The 26,536-nt window shown below is 37.4% G+C and overlaps 1 protein-coding gene across 1 annotated transcript in view; it reads right to left on the reverse strand.

The window, feature by feature from the left end:
* NBEA (neurobeachin) overlaps positions 1 to 24,706 on the reverse strand; it is a 748,838-nt gene extending 724,132 nt beyond the window's left edge. The window contains 1 exon segment of the mRNA XM_044913201.1: positions 24,413 to 24,706. Within this exon segment, the coding sequence (XP_044769136.1) occupies positions 24,413 to 24,706 (294 nt within the window).
* Positions 24,707 to 26,536: the final 1,830 nt, after the last annotated feature.

The following is a 26,536-nucleotide window of genomic DNA, read 5'->3' on the forward strand; positions in this document are numbered from 1 at the left end:
AACAGACACAGAGATCAATGGAACAGAATAGAGAGCCCAGAAATGGACCCTCAGCTCTACGGTCAACTAATCTTCAACAAAGCAGGAAAGAATGTCCAATGGAAAAAAAACAGTCTCTTCAACAAATGGTGTTGGGAAAATTGGATAGCCACATGCAGAAGAATGAAACTGGACCATTTCCTTACACCACACACAAAAATAGACTCAAAATGGTTGAAAGACCTAAATGTGAGACAGGAGTCCATCAAAATCCAAAAACAGCAACCTCTTTGACCTCAGCCACAGCAACTTCTTCATAGAAACATCACCAAAGGCAAGGGAAGCAAGGGAAAAAATGAACTATTGGGACCTCATCAAGATACAAAGGTTTTGCACAGCAAAAGAGTCAACAAAACCAAAAGACAACCCACAGAATGGGAGAAGATATTTGCAAATGACATATCAGATAAAGGGCTAGTATCCAAAATCTATAAAGAACTTATCAAACTCAACACCCAAAGAACAAAGAATCCAATCAAGAAATGGGCAGAACACAGGAACAGACATTTTTCCAAAGAAGACATTCAAATGGCCAACAGACATGTGAAAAAGTGCTCAACATCGCTTGGCATCAGGGAAATCCAAATCAAAACCTCAATGAGATATCACCTCACACCAATCAGAATGGCTAAAATTAACAAGTCAGGAAATGCCAGATGTTGGCGGGGATGCGGAGAAAGGGGAACCCTCCTACACTGTTGGTGGGAATGCAAGCTGGTGCAGCCACTCTGCAAAACAGTATGGAGGTTCCTCAAAAAGTTGAAAATACAGCTGCCCTATGACCCAGCAATTGCACTACTGGGTATTTACCCCAAAGATACAAATGTAGGGATCGGAAGGGGTACGTGCACCTTGATGTTTATAGCAGCAATGTCCACAATAACCAAACTGTGGAAAGAGCCAAGGTGTCCACTGACAGGTGAATGGATAAAGAAGATGTGGTATATATATACAATGGAATATTATGCAGCCATCAAAGGAATGAGATCTTGCCATTTGCAACGATGTGGATGGAACTGAAGGGTGTTATGCTAAGCGAAATAAGTCAATCAGAGCAAGACATGTATGACATGACCTCACTGATATGAGGAATTCTTAATCTCAGGAAACAAACTGAGGGTTGCTGGAATGGTGGGGGGTGGGAGGGATGGGTGGCTGAGGGATAGACATTGGGGAGGGTATGTGCTATGGTGAGTGCTGTGAATCGTGCAAGACTGTTGAATCACAGATCTGTACCTCTGAAACAAATAATACATTATATGTTAAAAAAAAAAAAAGAAGAAGAAGATAGCAGGAGGGGAAGAACGATGGGGGGGAAATTGGAGGGGGAGATGAACCATGAGAAATGATGGACTCTGAAAAACAAACTGAGGGTTCTAGAGGGGAGGGGGGTGGGAGGATGGGTTAGCCTGGTGATGGGTATTAAAGAGGGCACGTTCTGCATGGAGCACTGGGTGATATATGTAAACAATGAATCATGGAACACCAAATCAAAAACTAATGATGTAATATATGGTGATTAACATAATAAAAAACAAAACAAAACTGTGTAGCCCAGATTAAGTCAGTAACTTCCCTGTGCCTAGGTTTCCATATCTGAAAACCAGATAATCTTTGAAATCTTATCATTCACTAATATTCCAGAATTCTATATTCAATTCAGAGTCCTGTTTAAAATATGGTACTCCTGATAATTAATACTAAAATTAGCAATCTAAATACAACAGGCGACCCTGATTCTGATAAATCAAGTAAATAACAAACTGTATATCCTGCTTTCCAGGTAAAAGTAAAGTTACTTCTTGATTTCTGGTTTTGGTAATTAGGACAAACATGAATTTCCAGAAAGTATATTTTCACATGTATTTTTTAACAGTAATTCACAAAAAGCAGTCATTTATTTCATTAAGAAACAGTCTAGCAAATAATATAAGCAAATATCTAGCATTAGAAATAACAGTACTTTCATCCAACTCACACAAAACAAATTCTTACATTTTACTGTAATAGTTTCTTCAACTCTGAAGCAATGTTTACAATTTGCCTTCCAAAGTATTTGCTGACAATAAAATGCATTTTAATTTGTTGCCATATTGATTTCCATGAATGATTTAGGCAATTTTTACCAGAGCAGGGAGAACAAGTTTTTCCCCAATGATATGTGGTTTTTAAATTGTTGCTATTAAGTCAATGCATTAGTTAGAAGGAGGTTTACTGACACGTAATAGAAATACCCAAAATATGATTGGCTCAAACAATATAAGATTATAGATATGTGTCTGTATAAGTATATATTGTATATGCATACATAGACACAGATATTTATACACACATATATACATATAAAGGAAGAAAACACGCTAGCATATTATTCTATATTTCCAATGGTTCATTTATTTTTGAGATGTTTCCTTCTAAATTAGGGCTGCCCAATAAAAATATAAGCCACATATGTAATTTTAAATTTTATTAACCACATTAGAAGAAAATGTAAACAGGAGAAACTAAGTTACATTTTATTGAACCCAATATATCTAAAATATCATTTCAACATGTAACAAATATTTTTAAATTATTTATTTTACATTTTTTATACCAAGTCTACAAAATCAAGTGTGTGTTTTATGCTTTCAGAACATTTCATGTGGTCACTGACCACATGTGGCTGGTGGCTACCAAAAGACTACACAGCTCTAGACAGACCTAGCCATCTTTCAAACCTCAACTCAAGCATCACCGCTTGTATGAAGCCCTCCCTTGACTTCATCAGTATGTCACTCCCTTCAGTGTGGCCCACTACACCCTAATTTATTTCTATCATAGGAGTTTATACATTTAATTGCCTGTATTTATCAGCCTCTACAGTATTAAAAACTCCAGGGCAGGGACTTGTCTTGATCATTGTATCCTCAGTCCCTAGCATTACATATGATGGGTATTCAATAAATATTTGAACAAAATAGGTATGTAGTCAGATATGGAGGCTAGGCTAAAAATTAGTATATATAATCAGACCCAGTAGACCAATATTTAAATAGGGAAGGGAGGAAGGGCAAACAAAAGAACAAAAGAACTAGATAACCTTCAAATTAAATATAGTACTCTAACTTGAATAATTAAATCAATTAGAAAATAAGTCAACTATAGAATGCTATAATTCAGTAACAATATATATTAAACATTAATATCTGAGTATCACAATACAAAGCAGAGCTTTTATAAGATCTCTGGTTTTTCTTCAGGAATAAACTACATTAATAGAGTCCCTTTTTAACAAGTAGCAACATATATCACAAATGTGATACATCTAATTATTAAATTGTATTCTCATAAACTACCTCCCCATTAATGTATCTTTATTCCTTTTACATACAAAGATACAAAATACATTATCATATTGATCCAAAACCCCAACCACTCTCTCTCTGGAACTGTAATCTATGTTGTAAATGTCTATATCCCGTATTTTCTAAGCAGGTCATCTTCAATTTATTTCAGAGTTTGGCAGCATAATTTTTCAATGTAATTGGGTTCAGCTGTCATTCTGAATGACAGTTTGTCATGCAGTAACTAAAATACATTAGTTTACCTTCAGAGTGCAATCACTAATCACATTGAACATTATTTCTAGAATTTAAAAAAAGCCCAATATAATTAATTTAAAAAAATCAGCAAATCTGACTAAAATATATTTGCTCAACATAATTCCTATAAAAGTATCTAAATGAGTATTTTCACAGAGAAAAATGCTTCTTAACAACTACTCAGCCCAACCCTAAAATAAGTCAATCATCCTAAAAATGAATGCTTTTGATCCTAAGGCCCAGATGAGAAAATGTTAATGGTTCAAAACAATTCCATGACCATTCAGACAATCTTGCTGAACTGTGACCAATTAGTTCACTCAGTCCCTGTGTGGTACTAATGAGACCAAGGAAATGGGTTACATTTCCATTTGAAGCTAAACTTAGTATAGTCAAAGGTTAAAAGACTGCACCTAAATCCCACCCAATTAGGGCCCGCTGTCTGCCCGCTGTCTGCCAGGTGGAGGACTTCAACAATAATAGCAATGAAATAAGCATATGAATGTGAACAGATTAACAGCTAGGAGAAAAAAAAAATCACACCTTAGCATATTTTATTCATAGGAACAGATACTCCAAAGAAACCTACAATGTGAAAAGTCACACTTTGGTAAAGATGAATCATTAAATCTCAACTCTTAAAAACCAAGACAAGTAAATATGCTACCTTATAAATAGCTGCTGCATTATTACATATAATAATACTTGACCTAGCTTCTAACATTTTTTTCTGGAACATTCTTTCAATTCTGGAATGCTGGTAAATGAAAAACTATAATTTGATGTGCAGAAAGGAAAAACCAGCGTCCTTTCAGTGGTGGGAGGGAACAGGATTTCCCTACAGAGGAAGAAAAGTTCAAAACAGTACTAATACCAGGCCAGTTAAAGGCAAAGGCTTATTTGTGATCCTGAGACAGACTGTATCAAGCCAGCTTGAATTTTCCTCTATATTTCAGAAATCCATTAACTCTACTTCGATAAAATATTGTAATTTTTATAATTCTGATTTTATGAGACTGACAAAATTCAAAGTAACTTCCAACACCCTCATTTCCATTCATCTCCTCCTCCACCTTCTCTCTTATTCATGAACTACAAATGCCCACAGAGATCTAGCTCCTTCCCCTCAACAGGGTAGGCACTGAAAACCAAACTCACCTTCTCTCCACAGGTCCCAAATTTACACAGGTGTATTTAAACTACAACTTCACTCAATAAAACATAGGTGTCATATACCCTGTTATCAACCACCTTTTCAAATCTCAACCTAAACATATTTTTAATTAATATTCATTGAGTGCTTACTATGTATCAGACCCACCACCAGACATCAGGAATCTCTTCTCACATCTCTTCCCTCAATGACAGCTTAAAAATGTGAATCTATCATCCCCTTTTTATTGATGAACATACTCTAATAGCAGTGTTAAGAGTGACTCTTTTTTTCCCCAAAGATAAAGGGTAAGTAACTATATGAGAGTTTAGAAAGTCATGAAAAGTATAATTTACTTCCCAGTTTTTAATACAAGACCTATGGAACCTAATTACTGAGTTAGTTGTATACCTAATAATTAAGTTAGCTGTAGACAAAAAAATAAAAGAAAGATAATGTGAGCCACATATATAATTTAAAAATTATCTAACAGACACATTAAAATAAGTAAAAGGAAACAGGTGAAGTCATATATATATATATATATATATATATACACACACACACACACACACACATATATATATATATACACATATATATAACTTATTTATAATAAAATAACCCAAGAGGCAATATAACCAAAATACTTTCATGTCAACATGTAACCATATAATAAAAATTAATAATGAGATAGTTTACACTCTTTTTTCCCCAAACTAAGTCTTTAAAAGTCGGTGTGTATTTTAAACTTAAAACACATCTACATTCTTACTAGCCATATTATAAGAAGTGCTCAATAGTCCCAAAATGCAGTGGCTTCTACACTGGATAGTATAGCTACAAACAAGCAAAAAGAAGTAGCACTTTAAAATAAGTAGTAAAGGGGCGCCTGGGTGGCTCAGTCGTTAAGCGTCTGCCTTCGGCTCAGGTCGTGATCCCAGGGTCCTGGGATCGAGCCCCACATCGAGCCCCACATCGGGCTCCCTGCTCAGCGGGAAGCCTGCTTCTCCCTCTCCCACTCCCCCTGCTTGTGTTCCCTCTCTCGCTGTGTCTCTCTCTGTCAAATAAATAAATAAAATCTTTAAAAAAATAAAAATAAATTAAAAAAAACAAGTAGTAAATATATAAAAAGACAAATTGACAGTGAGACAAAGTTTTCATTTGACTTAAAAATGGCATAAATATAGCCATGATTGATAAACCTTTAGTAAGTTATTTAAGATAAGCTAGGCCTAGGGGTGCCTGTGTGGCTCAGTCGGTTAAGCATCAGACTCTTGATTTCAGCTCAGGTCATGATCTCAGGGTCTTAAGATCCAGCCCAGCACTGGGCTCTGAGCTCAGCATGGAGTCGGCTTGCCTCTCCATCCCCGACCCCCCCCACACTCACAAAAGCTTGCTCTTTCGCTCTCGCGCTCTCAAATAAATAAATAAAATCTTTGAAAGAAAAAAGATAAGCTAGGCCTATCCTGCAACGGTATAAAAGATAGATATGTTATTTCTTAAAAACAAAGGAAAAAAAGGTTTAAAACTAAACAGTCATCTTCAGAAGCTGTATATTATATAAAATGAGCTCAAACAGATATGGGCATGCTCTCTAGAAGCTTGTAACTAGGTAGGTAACATGACAGATAAATTTTAGAGAAAAGGGTTTTTTTTTTTCTTTTAAAACAGATTGTTTAATGGAAGCACATTAAAAAAACCTCTTAAGGAAAAATAAATTACAAGTTGCTTTTTTTTTTAATGAAGAAGGAATTGAGGTAAAGTCACTACTGAATATTCCATAAGAAACTGAAATCACTGTAACCAATTAGCTCGTCTTCCATAATTAATTATTTTTTTAGGTGACAAGAATTATTCATGTGTTAGTGTCCCTGGTCTTGCTTTCCCTGTGCCTACTCAAGAGAATTCTGGCTTGCCTGCTGAGTTTCTTTGCTTCCCCCACCGTCTAAGACTATCTTACCAGTCGAAATGGAAATTATTTTAGGCTTTGTAATATAAAGAGAAGAAAGAGGAATATTAAGAATTTACAGGATTAGAACTATATGCTGATTTTTTGACAACTTCCAGAATAAAAGGATCAAGAGCAGCTATACTATGGGAACAAAGCAAATGAGAGAAAAAGAGTAAATTTTTAAAGAACTACTACTATCTCTATTCCACGTAATATTCAAGAAATAGGAGTAAAGAACCTGAGTCATATAGAAATTACTTTTTCTTATTGAAGCCTATGTTCTTTTGGTTCCATCAACAAAGAGATTGATCATGCAGACCATGAATTTATAAATGTAACATACAAATATAGTCTCCAGAGTATCTTACCTGTGTTGCCAATGGAGACTGGTTTAAATAAAAAAACTCTTACTCTTTGAAGACATATGCCAACTGAAGTAAGCCAGATACAAAAGGACAAATACTATATGATTACATTTACATGAAGTACCCAGAACAAACTCACAGGGACAGAAAAGTATAATGGTGGTCACCAGGGCCTGAGGAAAAAGGACTGGGGAGTTACTATTTAATTGGTACAGAGTTCTAATTTAGGAATATGAAAAAAGTTCTGGAGATGGATGGCGGTGGTGGCTGCACAACAATGCTAATGTACTAGCAGTGCTACTAAACCGTACACTTAAAAACAGTTATACCGGTGAATTGTCTATATATATTTTACCACAATAATTAAAAAAAGACATAAAGACTTCGAACAAGCTGAGTTAGCTTTGAAATAAACCTAGCAGTAATGACATTTGGAAAAACAAAAATGAAAAAAAATTCTTACTGACTTCTAAAGCCATATTTACTACCAACATTAAAAATACATTTTCTTTATTAAGATATGCCCATATGGTCCTCTCAATTGATGCAGAAAAAGCATTTGACAAAATACAGCATCCTTTCCTGATTAAAACTCTTCAGAGGACAGGTATAGAGGGTATATTCCTCAAGTTCATTAAATCCATCTATGAAAAACCCACAGCAAATATCATCCTCAGTGGGGAAAAGCTGAGAGCCTATCCCTTAAGATCAGGAACACAACAAGGATGCCCACTCTCGCCACTATTGTTCAACATAGTACTAGAAGTCCTAGCAACAGCAATCAGACAACAAAAAGAAATAAACGGTATTCAAATTGGCAAAGAAGAAGTCAAACTCTCTCTCTTCACAGATGACATGATACTTTATGTGGAAAATCCAAAAGACTCCACCCCCAAATTACTAGAACTCATACAGCAATTCAGTAATGTGGCAGGATACAAAATCAATGCACAGAAATCAGTTGCTTTCTTATACACTAACAATGCAACTGTAGAAAGAGAAATTAGAGAAACGATTCCATTTACAATAGCACCAAATCCATAAGATACCTCGGAATAAACCTAACCAAAGAGGTAAAGGATCTATACTCTAGGAACTACAGAACACTCATGAAAGAAATTGAAGAAGACACAAAAAGATGGAAAAACTTTCCATGCTCATGGATCGGAAGAATAAACATTGTTAAAATGTCTATGCTACCCAGAGCAATCTATACCTTCAATGCCATCCCGATCAAAATTCCAATGACATTTTTCAACGTGCTGGAACAAACAATCCTAAAATTTGTATGGAATCAGAAAAGACCCCAAATCACCAAGGAAATGTTGAAAAGGAAAAACAAAGTTGGGGGCATCACGTTGCCCAATTTCAAGCTATATTACAAAGCAGTGATCACCAAGACAGCATGGTACTGGCACAAAAACAGACATATAGACCAATGGAACAGAACAGAGAGCCCAGATATGGACCCTTAACTCTATGGTCAAATAATCTTCGACAAAGCAGGAAAAAATATGCAATGGAAAAAAGACAGTCTCTTCAATAAATGGTGCTGGGAAAATTGGACAGCCACATGCAGAAGAATGAAACTCGACCATTCCCTAACACCATACACAAAGATAAACTCAAAATGGATGAAAGACCTCAATGTAAGACAGGAATCCATCAAAATCCTAGAGGAGAACATAGGCAATAACCTCTTTGACATCGGCCACATCAACTTCTTTCAAGATACACCTCCAAAAGCTAGTGAAACAAAAGCAAAAATGAACTTTTGGGACTTCATCAACACAAAAAGCTTCTGCACAGCAAAGGAAACAGTCAACAAAACAAAGAGGCAACCCACAGAATGGGAGAAGATATTTGCAAATGACACTACAGATAAAGGGCTGGTATCCAAGATCTATAAAGAACTTCTCAAACTCAACACCCAAAAAACAAATAATCATGTCAAAAAATGGGCAGAAGACATGAACAGACACTTCTCTGAAGATGACATACAAATGGCTAATAGACACATGAAAAAATGTTCATCATCATTAGCCATCAGGGAAATTCAATCAAAACCACACTGAGATACCACCTTACACCAGTTAGAATGGCAAAAATTGACAGGGCAAGAAACAACAAATGTTGGAGAGGTTGTGGAGAAAGGGAAACCCTCTTACATTGCTGATGGGAATGCAAGTTGGTACAGCCACTTTGGAAAACAGTGTGGAGATGCCTCAAAAAATTGAAAATAGAGCTACCCTATGACCCAGCAATTGCACTCCTGGGTAATTACCCCAAAGACACAGATGTAGTGAAAACAAGGGCCATATGCACCCAATGTTCTTAGCAGCAATGTCTGCAATAGCCAAACTGGAATGAGCCAAGATGCCCTTCAACAGATGAATGGATAAAGAAGATGTGGTCCATATATACAAAGGAATATTACTCAGCCATCAGAAAGGATGAATACCCAACTTTTACATCAACACGGATGGGACTGGAGGAGATTATGCTAAGTGAAAGAAGTCAAGCAGAGAAAGTCAATTATCATATGGTTTCACTTTTTTGTGGAACATAAGGAATAGCCTGGAGGACATTAGGAGAAGGAAGGGAAAAATGAAGGAAGAGGAAATCGGAGGGAGAGATGAACCATGAGAGACTATGGACTGAGAAACAAACTGAGGGTTTTAGAGGGGAGGAGGATGGGAAGATGGGTTAGACCGGTGATGGGTATTAAGGAGGGCATGTACTGCATGGAGCACTGGGTGTTATAAGAAAACAATGAATCATGGATCACCATATCAAAAACTAATGATGTATTGTATGGTGACTAACATAACATAATAAAATAAAATTAAAAAAAAAAAAGATACGCCCATTTGTTGAAAATAAGTGTCCTGGATGCATAACATTGTTTTTAAAAATTGATATGGTAAAGTAGTAGCTAAATTAATACAGCATATCAGAAATAGTTTTTAAATGTTAATATCAAAGGATTCATTTGAAAAAAATAAAAAATAAAAAAAATAATAAAAAAAGGATTCATTTGGAGACATTCATTTCCCAACAACAGCACTTACATTCCTTCCTAGTTGGATACAGTAAAAAAACAACATTTTAAAATGTTACAGCTTCAAGAGAATAGTGCATTAAACTACATGGTGTCTTCCTGAAAATTATCTGTGGAGTTTCAGAGATTAGGACAGTAGAGCAACACAGCAATTTGGAAATAACATGAACAACAGGTTTTAGAAAATACCTGATAACACACCTATGTCTATTCTATTATCTTAGTCTCATGCATATTGGCGACAAGGTGGTAAAGGGAAAAGTCCATTTCTTCTAGCAAGACCTCAACTAAATGCAGATTTTGCAAATGTGTGTAGCTCTCCTTAGCTACTCATAAAGCCCAAGTTATCTTACCATAGAAATACCTGCCAAGCTAAGCATTAAGGAAAACAAAGAGTGTTCAAATGCACATATATGAAATTCATATCCAAATAATTAATTTTTAGTAAGAGCAAAACATCAATGTCTTTAAAAGGACAATAATTACCCATTTCAAAAAGCACTAGAAATAGAAGTCAATGCCATCAGTTAAATTTTATCTATTCAGCTTAAGTTTCTCTTCCGAGTTATGATACACTCAAAATTAAGTCTCCTTTATCCTTTGCCAGTATGAGTCACTCCTTTATTTTTTTTAAAGATCGTATTTTTTTAAGTAGTCTCCACCCTCAATGTGGGGCTCGAACTCACAACCCCGAAATCAAGAGTCACAGGTTCTACCGACTGAGCCAGCCAGGCACCCCATTCCTTTATTTTTATAGGTTATTCATCTGGTATTTATTTATTTTTTTTAAAGATTTTATTTATTTATTTGAGAGAGAGAGAATGAGAGACAGAGAGCATGAGAGGGAAGAGGGTCAGAGGGAGAAGCAGACCCCCAGCTGAGCAGGGAGCCCGATGTGGGACTCGATCCTGGGACTCCAGGATCATGACCTGAGCCGAAGGCAGTTGCTTAACCAACTGAGCCACCCAGGTGCCCTTCATCTGGTATTTATTGAATGCCTACTATGTGTACATAATTATTACACAATAGTATAACAAATACTGTACCTTTCAACAATCAAAAGAAAGAAAAAGTTGATAGGAAAAAGATTTACCCCCTCTATGTCAAAAAGCCAATTTATCAGAAGTCTGGGTGAGTACAAATAAGATACATAGAGCTCCTGAAATAATTCACTGAATTGGGACTCTAGTAAATTTTACACCTCCCCTGAGCAAGTCCTTGAGGAGGAAAAAATGTGAACACTCATGGAATAAAAATAGGGGGATTTCTATAAGAAGAAATAAAGTTGATCTAACTGTAAAGTATAGTTAACATTAGAGGACAAAACCATGGAAACACTTCCTCATGACCTGTGTCCTTTTGCAAGCTATCCCCTCTTTGTAGAAAGCTTTTCCATTCTTGCCCTTTTTATCCTGGGAAACAGTTGCTTGTCCTTCAAGATCCAGTTCAAAAGTCACCTAACAATGTGACCTTCCTAGAATCCTCCAGGGAAAGTTAGTGGATCCACTGCCTCTATGGCATTCTATGTGAATCTTTGTAGTATCACTATTTACCATTGTAATTTATCTGCTTATTCCTCTATTTCCTGTGAACCTCCAGTTATTGAAGGGAGGGACTATGTAATTCTTTTTTATATGCCCAATGAATATCTTTACTCTGGCAATAGAACACTAGGGTTAGGATTACTCAGTTATTTCTTTAATCATCACTTTATGTATCCTGAGCCTGCCTGAGTGAAAAACAAAGAAACAAACAAAACCAAAAAAAAAAAAAGCATGCTTCTATTTGATATGAGCTGGGGCAAACTGGAACTGTAAGCACCAAGATAAAATGAAAAAAGCACTGGACAAAGAGTCAGGGAATCTAGGTGTTAATTCCTAGTCTGTGAAAGACTGCAGGATCTTAACCTACCTGGTTCTCCTTCCTCGCCTAGGTGAGTGATAGAGTCAGGCTATTGCCCAGATCTGAAGACCCTATGACCCATTTCAAATTTTAAACTTTCTTTTAAACATAAACCATGCATATATACACCTAAATATCTTTATCTTCCCCCACCCCGAGAAAAATAAAAATTGAAATGTTAAAAAAGAGGCAAACATAGAAATTAAAAGAACCACAAAAGCCTGCGAAGACAAGATTTATACCCAAGTCAAAAGTGATCAAAACAAGCAAACTATATCAAAGGTGAAAAAAATCCTCATTCCAAAAACAAGTTGAATAAGCAGCACAAAATTCCAGATTCTACGATAGTACTCATGAAACCAAGGTGAATAACACAATGTTCTGATCTCAAGGGATTCAGAATCTCTAGAGTAGTCTGACAAGTAAACAAATATTTAAAATAAAATGTGCAGGCGCCTGGGTGGCTCACTTGGTTAAGCGACTGCCTTCGGCTCAGGTCATGATCCTGGAGTCCTGGGATCGAGTCCCGCATCGGGCTCCCTGCTTGGCAGGGAGTCTGCTTCTCCCTCTCCCGCTCCCCCCTCTTGTGCTCTTTCTCTCTCTCACTCTCTCTCTCAAATAAATAAAATCTTTAAAAAATAATAATAATAAAAAAATAAAATGTGCAAGTGCTGACGCTGAGGTATGTACAAAATGATATGGGAGAGCACAAGATGGGAGGAAGAGGTTTTAAGGGGGAGCTCAAGGAAGGTATGGCCTAAGTAGGGGATGAGAACTAAATCTTGAAACACAAGTAGGTGTTCTTTAGACAAAGGTAGAAGAATATGATGATTTGAGAAATGCAATAATTATTTAGCAAGTAACAGTCAATACGGTATAATAAAAGAAACATTTTTCCAGTGATGACTCATATCTCATAAGATTTTTTAAATAATTTAAATAATTTAAATTCAAGGACTTTGAAAGGGTAATCAAGTTATATAGAACTAGTACAAATCAAGTAAAATAATTTTATGACATTTTATAATAAAATACTGCTTAGATAATTGAAGCTGAAAACACTTCTCTTTTAAGATACCAGACTTAGTTTAACTTAGACGACTATTTTTATTTCACTGAAGATTTTACATTTAACATCAGGATGATAAAATGAGATAATGCACATCATATGCTTAACATACTGCTTGGCATGTAAGGATTCAATAAGTGTAAGCTGCTATCACTGTCGTCATCATTGTTAAAGGTTTCTGTATATTTTAAAGAGCAATGAACCTGGAAATGGAACATCCAGCTTTGAGTCTCATTTCTCCAACTAAACTGCTTTGCAAACTTGGACAAGCCACTTAACTTCAGCCATAGTTTACTTATTAAAGTAAACCCACATTTACTTCAAAGGGGTTGGGAGAGGATATTAAAAACATAAGGTATGAAACCAAACCCAATCGATAAATGCCAATCCCTCCCCACAAGTAAAAATTTTTAAGATAGTAGTAGAAACACATATATGCCATCTTTAAATCAGCTGCAGGTTACTTCTCTCAGAAAATGAAGGTATTTGCTAAAGACAAATATATCTAGACATTTACACTTCCATAAAATTTACTATTGATCAATGTTTGCTTTACTTTCTTAAACTGAGAGAGGAATCACAATTACTGTAAATTATGTTACCTAGACCCTAGAATAATTCCTTCTATAACTCATTTGTTTTATACAAGCAAATATGATATATGTGGTGGTTCATATAATACTAATATATAACAAATCTAATTTTTCTACATAAGATAAATATATTAATGTATGCTATTTTTCTGGTTCAAAGTAATACCTAAAATACCAACATTTAGCCTAAGAAAAGGTAAACAATTCAAAATTAGTTACCATTTATAATACTGTATAACCAATTATTCCCCAAAACTCAAAAATAAATACTTCACAATATAGCTTTTGCTAAAATCACTTTTGTATACAAATCCATCAAACTGTCCTACATTCATTTTGATTTCCTGTAAACAGCTAGTCCTGAGTCCTCCAAGGGCTGCATTCCCTACCACAGCACCAACTCATTGAGACTGGCTGGACTCTCCCTTCCAACATCATCTCTTTATAGAGTGCTGGCCTTTGGGATGATTTCTAAGTAGCTTCACTTTGTTTAATAATGAAAAAGACTCTAGCTTTTGAATCTGGAGGCATGAATCCCAACTCTGCTACTTAATACCTAGACAGCCATCTCTAACTACTTCATATTTCCTGCAGCCTTAGTTTCCCCATCTGTAGAGAAGGAATGGTATCTGAACAAGAAGTTATTCCAAGGACTAGGTAACACAGTACAATTTCACAAGTGTATTTTAAACAGTTAAGAGCTATTAACATATAGGCTAATATTATTTTCCAAAACAACGCATCACAAAATAGTTTTTAATCCTCTAACTTGCCCCTTAGGCTTGTTACTCAAGTAGTCTTCTAAATATTTAAGCTAATATTCCCAGAGGGAGGAATTATTTACTAGGATCACCATTCATGTCCTCTACATCTATATGTGAAATTCAGCCATGTGAGGGAAGGAAGAGATAGAAGTGATTCCAGGCAAAGGAACTCGTGTTACCTCATGTCTATTCCTGCCCCAATTTTCCATCTTCCTTACTCAAAATAGGTAATCAGGAAAAACTACCCCAGGTACTAATAAAGACCATGCAGGACGCTGGAGAACAGACCTCCTGTTTTTCACCAGGAGAGCCTGATCTGTGAGTACCTGAGATCCCTTCTCTGACAGGTTCACCAGGCTCAGTTTTATCTAGATTATTATCTTTTTTCTATGATCAGATGATCCTCAGGCTCAAGGTAAGAATAAAGGTAATAGTAGTAAGCCCTAAATAAACTGGGTACCAAACGCTTTACATATATTATTTCATTTAATCTGCCCAACAACCTTGAGGTAAACATTCCCTTTTACACATAAGGAAACTGAGGCACATAAAGTTTTAATGGCTGTGTGATATCCCATAATATGGATGTAAAATAATTCATTTAACTTTTTCTTATTATTGAACATTTAGGTTGTTGCCAATTTTTTCTTATATCATAAAATTACATTTATCCCTCATACTTGTCCATAGGTAATTCTTCCTTAGCCTAAAGAACTAAGGATTAATGACAAGAACATCTTTAAATCTCTTAATACATATGGTTAAAATGTCATTCAGAACAGCTGTTAACATTTTACATGCCCTACAACATCATTTAAGATTACTTTATCCGGGTGCCTGGGTGGCGTCTTGGGATCCAGCCCTGGGGTCAAGCAAGGAGTCTTCTCCCTCTCCCTCTCTTTCTGCCTCTCCCTCAGTTCATGCTTACTTGCACTCACTCTCTCTCTCAAATAAATAACTAAATAATCTAAAAAAAAAAGATTATTTTCACATGACTAGGAAACAATGGTAATTTTCTTTTAAATCACTTGTTTTTCATTGTTTGGCTATTATGTTGTTAGTGAAAATAAATTTCTATATTAATGAGCAATATACATTTCTTCTTTCTTGAAATATAGCAAGTCCTTTGCCAAGTTAATATTTTTCTTATGACTTGTCCTATAATACTTAATACCTAAGGTTTTTTTTTTTAATTTAATTTAGAATATTGGTCAGGAGTCAGTGGGGTGCAACTCAAACTGGCTTAAGCAAAACAGGAAATGTATTAGCTTAATGCATTAAAAAGTCTGGGGATATGACTGACCTGAATGGTTCTAAAGATGTCATTGGTAATCTCTCTCTTGGTTCTAGGTGCCTCTGTGTCCATTCTCAAGCATACTCTACTTCATGGTGACAGATTGCCAGTCAAATACAGACTTACATTCTAACATCTTATCAACTCCAATGGTCAGTATCTTTCTCTTTCTCTGACAGAAATAAAGAAGTTACCGAGCTGCTCAAATGTGCAGCTAGATTTTTAACAAAAGCTTTATTGATGAGCCAGGTCCAGGTTCTGTTTCTGATTCAGGAAAGCAGAAAGGAATCCACGGAAACCCCAAACCAAGAATCAAGAAGGGATGACTCTCCAAAGGAGTGTCAAAAAATCTAGAACTGTTAGCAGCAGAAAAAATGGATGTTATGCAGCCAAAACCGACAAAAAATTGTAAAATTCCAGCCCTTGGCTGCCCATACACCATATGTATATATATATGGTGTATATACATAATTTTTCATGTATATATTCACTTCTTTCTATATACATAATTCTTCAATACCCATGTTTAACAATGTTACTACCATAGCCACAATAGAAAACATACTCATCACCTAGAGGGGGTGCAGAGTGAGCAGGGGGTGAGGAAGAGACAAAGAAAATGTCAAGTTACTGAATCAAGCTACAAGTCTAATAAAATCATTGTGCTATGAATTGGTCAGGTCCAAATGTGCATTCTTTTTGGTGATACCTCATTATCTGACAACACAGAGTTGTAACAACATATAGTTACACAACAAATTTAGCTATCTCCCTGATACTTAATATAGGATGGTAAAAGAACATAAATAATAATTCCCACTTAGAAGAGTGGTGAAAATAAACCATGGTCACTAATTTGAAGCATACACCATCCACTACTGGTTGGAGTAGCAAGAATTTCTTATCCTGGCAATGCAGTTCCTTGTTCAGCCAATTCGGATATATTCATTCCTACTATCTCAGAAGACATCACTTGTCCGTTTACCCTCGTAGCCTTAGATTTTCCGGCCAGCAGCTACACTGCTTTAGCAGCCCACTTCCTCTTACTGAAGCTTAGAACTGCCTTAGAAGGAGCGGAACACAGGTCTTTGTTTACCAGACTTGGAAGTTATTCTAGAAGTAGTTTTCCTAAAAACTTAATACATTTTTGGCCAATTAACTTCAGTCAACTGGTTGAATTAGCATCAGAGCCAGAGATCTTGTCAAGATATAGCTTACCAATCCAGATTTCCGTCTTTTCAATTTCCTAACAATATTCAGTCACCCAGCAACAGACCTTCACAGTACTCATTCCCTTCACCCTCAACTTAATGATTTTCCTTGAAGCAATGTGAAACAATAACCTGGGTGAGGAGGTATAGGTTATTCTCTCACTTGTTCCCTGGTAGCATCGTCTTTTAAAGCTCTTTAGGAACTGGATTGTTACTCTGGTCAGGAAGCTGAGAGTATAGTGCATGAGGTGCTTGAGATAAGCTTATAAAACAATTTTATGTGGTTCTAATTTAAACTCCTGCCTTTCCTCTTACCAACTTTAGCATGGAGTAAAAAAAATTAGGCTTTTCAATCTTCAAAGTTCTTGATATTCTGATTCTCTGCTATGTGTAGCTACAGGCAGAAGGGGCTGCTCTTACTTGGAAAGACAGTATTATCTTCCCTCTCCACTTTCAAGCACACCAGCTTGCACCAAAGCTAGCTGCCCTCTTATAGAACATTATCAAAGGCCACAAAAAAGTGGCCAAAACATTACAGCATCCCTAAAGTTACCACCTCAGTAATTCCATGGGCAAAGATACACAGGTGACAATTTAAAACAGCTGTTCTGTACTTCCTTAAAAGGAATTGCTAGGGGAAAGCAAAGTCCTCATTGCCTTATACTCCATTTCAACATTTAGGGTCTGTTCCTTACAACATCCCATTTCCATTTACTAAAGTCTATGCTACAAAGGATTCTTTCCATTTACAAGTGACAAAGCCCCAATTTAAAATGACTTTAAGCTAACGACAATAATAAACTTTAAAAGAGAGAATTTAATGGTTAGAAGATAATCTCCATAGGCACAGGGAACTCCAGAGGCTCAAGCAGAATCAAGAATATATTTCTCTCTCTCGGGGCACCTGGGTTGCTGTCGGTTAAACGTCCAACTCTTGATTTCAGCTCAGGTCATGATCTCGGGGACCTGGGATTGAGCCCAGCTTGGAGCACAGCATTGGGCTCCATGCTCAGCAGTGAGTCTGTTCCAGGTTCTCCCTCCCCCTCTGCCCTTCCGCCCGCTCATGCACATGCTCGCACACTCACGTGCACCTGCTCTCTAATAAATAAATCGTAAAAAAAAAAAAAGAATCTATTTATCTCTCTCTCTTCATACTTAGGCAAATTCTAATACAGGCTCCCACCACTATAGAATGAATCTACCAATTCAGCATCACCAACAGAAAGAGTTTCAGCACAAGTCCTACGACTGACCCTGTGACTCTCTTTGAGTTAAATGTTCAACCCTGAACCAATCACAGTGATTCTGGCCATGGCTGGGTTATATGCCCAGCCCACCTAAACCAGCTGAACTAAGAATGGCAGATAAGTGGTTCCTCAAAGGCAATTGCAGTACCCTTATCAAAAAGGGAAATGTATGCTAGACAGACAAAAACAAGAGATGTCCACTATTCCTGGTAATATGATATATTGTAACAATACTTTTTAATTTCTTTTTTTAAAGATTTTATTTACTTATTTGTCAGAGAGAGAGAGAGAGAGCGCACAAACAGGGGGGCAGCAGTTTAAGGGAGAACCAGGTTCCCTGCTCAGCAGGGACGCTGGGATCATGACCTGAGCCAAAGGCAGATGCTTAACCGACTGAGCCACCCAGGTGTCCCAATACTTTTTAATTTCTATTCAAAGCATTTTATGTATTCTTTGCTACTAATAACATAATCTTTGTCATGTGCTTATATATTTGACATACACATAGGTTTATTGAAAAGAAAAGTTCTTAACAGATTCTAACTTCTTCCAATATGCCAGTTTACAATAACACTTACCTATGTAGTAAGGTCTACATAATGCATACATATTCAACACACATTTCTAGTTACAGAACTAGGCAATACATTAAATGAGTCTCATTCATTTCGTGATCTTGGGTCTGGACCTTACTGTTGATTGTAATTTGAGAAACTGGTCTTCTACTGCCTAATAGTAGGGTCCTGCCTACTCAAAATGCATTTAACTTACCCAAGAGCCAAAAATATAAAAAATAAATATATATCTTTAACTTATGATGTTACATTCTGATAAATCCATTGTAAGTTGAAAATATCAAAAGTCAAAAATGCATTTAATACACCTAACATTCTGAACATCACTGCTTGGCATAGCCCACCTTAAACATGCTCAGAACACTACACTAGCCTACAATTGGGTAAATCCTCTAACACAAAGCCTGTTTTATAATAAAGTGTTGAATATCTCCTGTAATTTATTGAATACTATATTGAAAGTACAGAAAAACAGAATGGTTATACGAGTACAGAATGGCTGAGTGTATCAGTTGTTCACCCTCATGATCCAGTGGCTAACTGGGAGGTGTGACTTGCTGCCTACCATCACGAGAGAGTATGATACTGCATATCACTAACCCTGGAAAAGATGAAAATTCTAAGTATGGTTTTTAATGCGTGTGTTTTAGACCATTTGACTTTACTTTGTAAAGTCAAAATATCATAAGTTGAACCATCGGTTAAATCAGGGACCATCTGTATGCATAGAACAGCCTCCTGCCCTCATGGAGTTCACAGCATAGAAGGGGAAACACATATAAATAACAAAACTAGAAAAATAAATAAATAAATAAATAACAATACTAGAGAGTGATAGGTGTGTCTTTGTATAAGGAGATACAGGTTTCCCCCACTATCCAAAAGTAGAGTGTTCTATGAAACCTTTCAAAAGCCAAAACAGCATAAAGCGAAGAGTACCTCCCACTTTCCAAAAGTTGGCAATATGCTACTTCACTTTAACAAAAGACCCATTACTAGTACAGTAATGGCTTTTTTGTAAAAGCAAAAATCCTCTTCAGAATTCTTTTGGTTAACAAAACCAGGTACTAATATAGGTCTTTCATAAAAGTGAAATGGCAAAACACCAACTTTTGGAAAGCAGGGGACACCTGTACGCTGACAATGCATAAAATATGAAAAGTACAGGCAAGAAACTAGAAACCTATGAAGCTGATGCAAAATAATACTTAAACAGTCAAAAATGTGGATGACTGAATTTTATGATACAGTAGTACATCAGGGATCCAAAATGGGGGGTGAGTCTGCTAGGACCAATGAATTTCTCTACGCTGTGTTTGGAGAAAGCATAGCAAAGACAGAACCCTGAAATACATTTATTCAACAGCACGGTATTTGCCAAAAACTGACTAGCAATATACAAAATACTTATTTAAAATTAATATGCCTTGATCATAAACTGGCTATAGAGTATTTGTTCTTTATTGTCTTTTTTTATTCAAGTATAATTAACATACAGTGTTACATTAGTTTCACATGTTCAATATAATGATTCAATAATTCTGTACATTTCTCAGGGCTCATCAAGACTGCTTTAGTGTCATTCCATGACTAAATTAATCTTTCTATGGAGTATCTCAGAACTCTTGATAGTGTAACTTCCAATGTTTACAAATGCATTTTTAATTTAACTTTCAATACCCAATAGCAAAAATAAAATATAATTCAAGTTAATATGAAAAGACTTACATGTCAATAAAACTAAAATGCAGGAAATTCTCTCTTAATATAAGTAAATGTGGTTTTGTTAATACTAAGGACTTCCATGATTCTAAGATGCAATTACATATTTTTAAAATAAATTTAGTTCAAATGCAGAATATACCTTTTGTGAAACTCTAAGTATCTTTAAAGTGAAAATGATTCTGATTATCAAACTACAAATGAAAAAACTCTAAGAAAAGTTACTGTCATGTTCAATTACAAGAGAATCACTTAAAAATTCCCTTTTAACAAAAATACTATGATTCATATGCAAGAGAGGAAAGGAACTTAGCCCACAAAATCCCAGGAAAGTATCTTGTATTGCTTTCAATACAATATGCCATTCACACGTCAAAAAAAAAAAATGAAATTATCAGAGGAAATAATTTGTGGAAAAAAAAATTTTAATTAAATGCTATAGAATTATACTACCTAAGACAACTATTCAAACCTGAATTCTTTCACTAAGTAAATATCAATCCTCTATTTTATCTTTTCTAATACTATGTTTATATTAAAATCTTTGATAAAAAGAAACTTTCATATTATAAACTAAGAACACATGATACTTACCTAGCATTTATTTCAAGGAAAGAAAAACCCTATAATAAACATATGTTAAGGGTGTTTACAAAGGAAGCACTCAATTAAGCAGTATGCCTATTTTTTAACTGAAACAGGCAACCAAATTCCTTATCTATAGCTAGACTCTCTTATACTGCCACATTAAATAATTCTTCCTAAAGTCAAAGTCTGTTGATGATCAGCTTCTTTCACAGCTACACTGCAAAATTCGTGACGATATACTCTCATTGTAACATTATTTACAAATTAATTTATTCATCTTCCTGATGCTATAAATATAAATATAGGGTGCTATATTTTAATGTTTCAAGTTATCAGTATCATTATACAAAATATATCCATCTACAACAGAAATTATTCATTTTGTTTCTCTTTACATTGGTGATTCTTTGACAAATTCACAACCAACCTGAATAATGGAAACAGCTCTACCTTGGCAAACAAAAGCAGAAAAATTACAGCCATGGCCGTGTGGAAGCTCTATATTTCACTGCATGCTTAAACTTTACTCAGCAAAACTTTTAATTCTTTGGGCAAGGCAGGAGAGAAATAGCACCTAAACACCAAATATTAGTATTCTCATATTATCCAGAGATAAAGAATGTACAGGAAAAATAGAAAAATATTTTGGCAAAGGTGATTGATTTAGATTGTTTAAGTAGAAACTGTTCTCTTTTGAAGTTTCATTAGTTCCCCTCCTTTCTTTTCTGTCATAAATGGCACTGTGATAGAGATTTCACTATTTCTACCTACTTTTTTAATTTAATGTTTTAAGTTAAGATTGAAAATTGAAAAACTCATTTTAGAGATAATATCAGAGGCTTCCAACTTCTAACTAGTTACTGAGTTCCCTAAAAGGGTTTTACCAATTTACTTATTAATAGAACTAAATTTTGATAATTATTTTTTAAATGCCTATGATTTCCAAATACTTTCAGAATCAGCTTAAATTTTCACATGACATTTTCATCATGAGTATATTAGAAAGATAAAGCCCTAAACCTACATTTCAAGAAATATTACCCTTCAAGTGATCAATTTGTATTCCAAAATCAATATAATTAACTTAATAGTAAATAGCTCCCTTTGTCATACATTCTTTTCCCCAAAAGTTTCCATTTAAAGACCTATTGCATCCTTTAAATACATACAAAGAAATTTTAAACCTAACCTTTTTTATTCCAAAATCAATGCAGTTACAAGGTCTTATGTGGATTTGGGATATAACATTTCAGTATTACCTTATTTCTGATTACTCCAATTAAGCTTAACAGTAAAGTTAATCTCTAATATAATGTTTGCATACTGAGACTTCACGCCAGATTTTCACTGCACTGTAAGATAGTTAAATTTCTTTTCTATCTCAAAAGAAGTATTTCACTTCCTTTCTTAACCTACTGTATATCTATAGAACCCCATCTGTTAAGAACTGATCTGGCATACATCACTACTGCTGCAGAGTCCAAACTGGTTACACATTCAAATCAGTTTCCAGCTTGTGAGAGCTCTACTGTCTCTTATCATGTTAAAATTATTAAGTAAGCATACAAATACTTACTAAAAAACCTAATATCACATAATCTAAGGTAAAAATGATATTGGTTAGGTGAAAACTGGAAAAAAAAACTTTATATGTGTTCTTTCAAATTTACAGAAATACAGTACCTGCTAACATATTAATATATTTTCAGATTTCACCTTGCTTATTTTTTAAAAAGGCAAGTACTGACCTCCTATTTGCAGCTGGTTAAAATTAAAACTACCAAAAAACAATATTTCTGTTACTGTTTTGAAAAGAATTTGGTTATATCGAGAGGACATTCCCCCCAAACTTACAATGACTTTTGTGGTGATTCATCTGAAGGGTAGAAAGAGGTGTATTCTATTTAAACAGTAACAAAAAAACAAAGCAAACACATATTCCCCTATCTTTGACTTGATGTACTAGCAAAAAAGAAAAAAAAAAAGCAGCTTTAACTTTTCTGTGAATTTAAGAGGTTCATAAACCATAGACATTAATCCATGTCTCAGGACACCACTGCTGTAGCTGCAGCTTGCTTTCAGTTTTCCAATAGATCAAATAAAAATAATTGCTTGGCTGAAAAATCAGACTACATGGGTGTTATAAAATCCCCTTGTAAGCATATTTTTATATTTCTGTGACTCCACACCAAATACAACAGTCAACTGATCGCTCTTGATTTAAGCCTTGTCTTCCAAAACCCTACCTTAACAGTATGTCAAGGATTAGATATTGCAGAGGAAACTGTTTTAAAAGCTTTGCTGCAGCAAAAACTGCATTTGCAAAACATTAAAAATGAACTACTCTTAATTATCTGCAATTTATGATTCTGCTCTTTATTTCTTCTCATTTCTTCCCCTGACATCTTGAACGCTTCTTAGCCTCTCTGTAGATAGCGCAAAACATTAAGTCATACACAGTTCTGCAGTAACTCTTTCTTATCATGAAAGGAACCAAAACCTATGGCTGCATTTAACACATTTCCTTTAGTCTTTATCCACATGCCACGCTCTCGGAAGGCAACCATAGAAACCAACCTGTATGATTTGGTGCCCTCACATTTTAACACCTTGTGTGCACCAAAAAAAAAAAAAAAAGACTAAGAGGTCAGCATATGCAGGGCAATATTTCAAAGAAAAAAGGCCGCCAAAAAAGAGAGGGGGGGGGGGGGGGGGGTGGGAGATACAGCCACAACACTCTCCATCAAAGCCTCTGAATATATTTAAAGGCAGATGCAAAACTGCATCATTTTCCTCATTCGAAAACATCACACCCCAGCTGCTCAAGTTAGACCTAATGCGCTTCTCACATTTCAGTAGCACGGGGGAATTTAGGCTCCAGGGGCAAGGCTTTCATCCTCAGAGAGCGACACCACAGACAATTAAGAGTGTAGAAGAAAGAACCCCAGAGAAAAGGAGGCCTTCTCTCCCCCTAACTAAACTCTCAAGTCGACGCAAAACCTGCACGGCAAGGAATGATTTCTACTCATAGTCAGGGGAAGTGATAATAAGCGGTGTTAAGTTGGGCACTGCACTCAGGTGGCAGGAGAGGACCAGAGGAGAGCGGGGTGGTGGCGTGGCTACGGCTGCGCGCAGGCAGGTCACCCGCTGGGCAATACCCGCCCGACGATCGGTGCTCCTAGGGACGCGCTGCGTGTGCGACCCCGGGGGTGGAGGTGTGTGGGAGCGAGAGGCTGGGGAGGGAGGCTACGGGGACTGGGAAGCAGGAGGAGAGCACGCCTTTTCCCTTACCAGGTTGAGCACCGTCTCCACGATGTCCCTGTTGCTGACCTCTCCGACCTGTATGAGTCCAATCAACACTGCGAATTTCATCCGGATGTTGCGGATCGGCACGGAAGGGTTAATCATCCCCGCGGGCAGCACCACCGAGCCGGAGCCGGACGCCCCCCTCAGCTCTCCCATCCCGCTGCCCCCGCTGCCGCCACCGCCGCTGCCCCCGCCGCCTCCGCCTCCGGCCCCGACGGCGATGAGCCCCACGGGCTGAGGCTCGAGCCCGGGGCCTGGGCCCGGCTTCTCGCTCGCCATTTGTCCCCCTCCTGGGGAGAAGGGAAGAGCAGAGGCACTGCCTCCGCCGGTACCGTTATACCTGCCTCGGCCCCCGCCCCCCGGCCGTCGCCTCGGAGCCCCAGCATCCACCAGCGCCGCGGCGCCGGGCCCGCTCCCGCCTGCGCGTCAGTCCGGCCCGCTCCGGCGCCCTCCCCGGCGGAGGCGGTGGGTTATTCCCAGGCTTATTCCTGGAGGTGGCTGCGCCGCTAACGGCTGCCCGGCGAGCGGCAGTGCCCGCCCAGCAGCTGTACCGCTGCCGCCGCCGCTACCGCTGCCTCCTCTCTCTCCCCCTCCCAGTCCGTCCGGCCCGGCCCGCCCCCCGCGGAGATGCGGCCGCCGCTCCGAAAAGCCCTGGGGGGCGAGTAGCTGGCCACGACGCTGGCCGGTGCTGAAGCTCAGGCTGTGGCCGACGCTACTGACGCTGCCGCTGCCGCTGCTACGGGAACCACTGTTGTTGTGAAGCCCCGACGCCGCCGCTCACTCCGCCATGTTGCCGCCCCCTGCCTGCGGTAGCGGCCACTGCGCTTGCGCAGAGCCCCGGGGGCGGAGCCCTCGGTGCACCCCCTCTTTTGCCCTGCCCTCCTTCTCTTTCCACCCACCCACCCCGACACCCCTCGTCCCTCCCCCAACCACCCTGAACGGATAGACAGGTGAGCAGGTGCACGGGGACCAATGCCAGACCCTGGGGCAAGCTGGGGGAGGCGGGACGGGTAGTGGCTTCCTAGTACTTTTTCCCTTGAGGGTGGATTCTCCCTGTGGGGAAGGACACAGTGAGTGTGTGTCTTGCCTTTGCTGCCTCCTTCCTTCAATATCCTTTTGCTAAGAGGAGGTTTATCATCTTCGTCTTCATCATTGCATCCAGCAGCTGCCACTGCCAGTGCCACGTGCCTTGTAAGGTAGGGGAGTGGCAGACGACCTCTTTCTGCCCCTCTTCGCCCTTCCTCGCAGTACTGCCCGCCTAGCCCCCCCAACCCCCAATTACCCAAATAAAAAGTGGCTGGCAAAGCAGAAACAGACGCACCATGGGGAAAGATCTTGCGTTGTCGGGGAAGGATACAGATGGAGTGTAATGGGGCTTTTTCTACAGCCATGAAAGAGGCTGACACCTGCACACAGGCACGACTTAAAATAGAACTTGTCAAACAGTGATCAGCCCTGGATGGAGCTCTGAACAACAAACAGCTCTTGAACTCACCTACCAACCTAAAAAGCCTGCACTGAGTGACACTATAGATAGGGCAGTTTGGTGGGAGCTACAAACCCCACATTTCAAAAATCCCTTGCGATTTTCAGGTATGATGTCAACTAATGATGCCTCCCTTTTCCTTAGTCACTTACAGTTCAGAGGTTTTTGAAATTATCTAAAAATATAGGTAATCTTCATGGCCAGTCTTAATGTGTGAAAAAAGTAGATTACTGTATCTGCATAAATATAAAACAAAAATATTACTGCTTAAGTAAATTAAAATTGATACAGTAATCTTGCTGCTAGTCCTGAATTAAAACTAAACAGGCATGACTGCTGTTTTCTCCTTTGAAATGAAGGATGTCATTTTCTTTAATATTTCATGAAATATGCTCTTTTCAATAAAGATATATTACAAGCCACCAGAAATATTCGGTATCTGGAGGCATATTCAAGTCATTCTAATTGTCATCTCAAATAAAGAGAGTCAATATACAAATCTATCATAACCCAATTTGTTATTACTCATATTTAACTGGACCAACTAGTCAAGTTAACTCTCAGAATATTGGAACATGGTAAAATTCTAAGGTACTGTAGGTTATGTATAACAAAGCTCCTCA

Source organism: Neomonachus schauinslandi, chromosome 3 (assembly GCF_002201575.2).
Source record: "Neomonachus schauinslandi chromosome 3, ASM220157v2, whole genome shotgun sequence".
Classification (NCBI taxonomy): domain Eukaryota; kingdom Metazoa; phylum Chordata; class Mammalia; order Carnivora; family Phocidae; genus Neomonachus; species Neomonachus schauinslandi.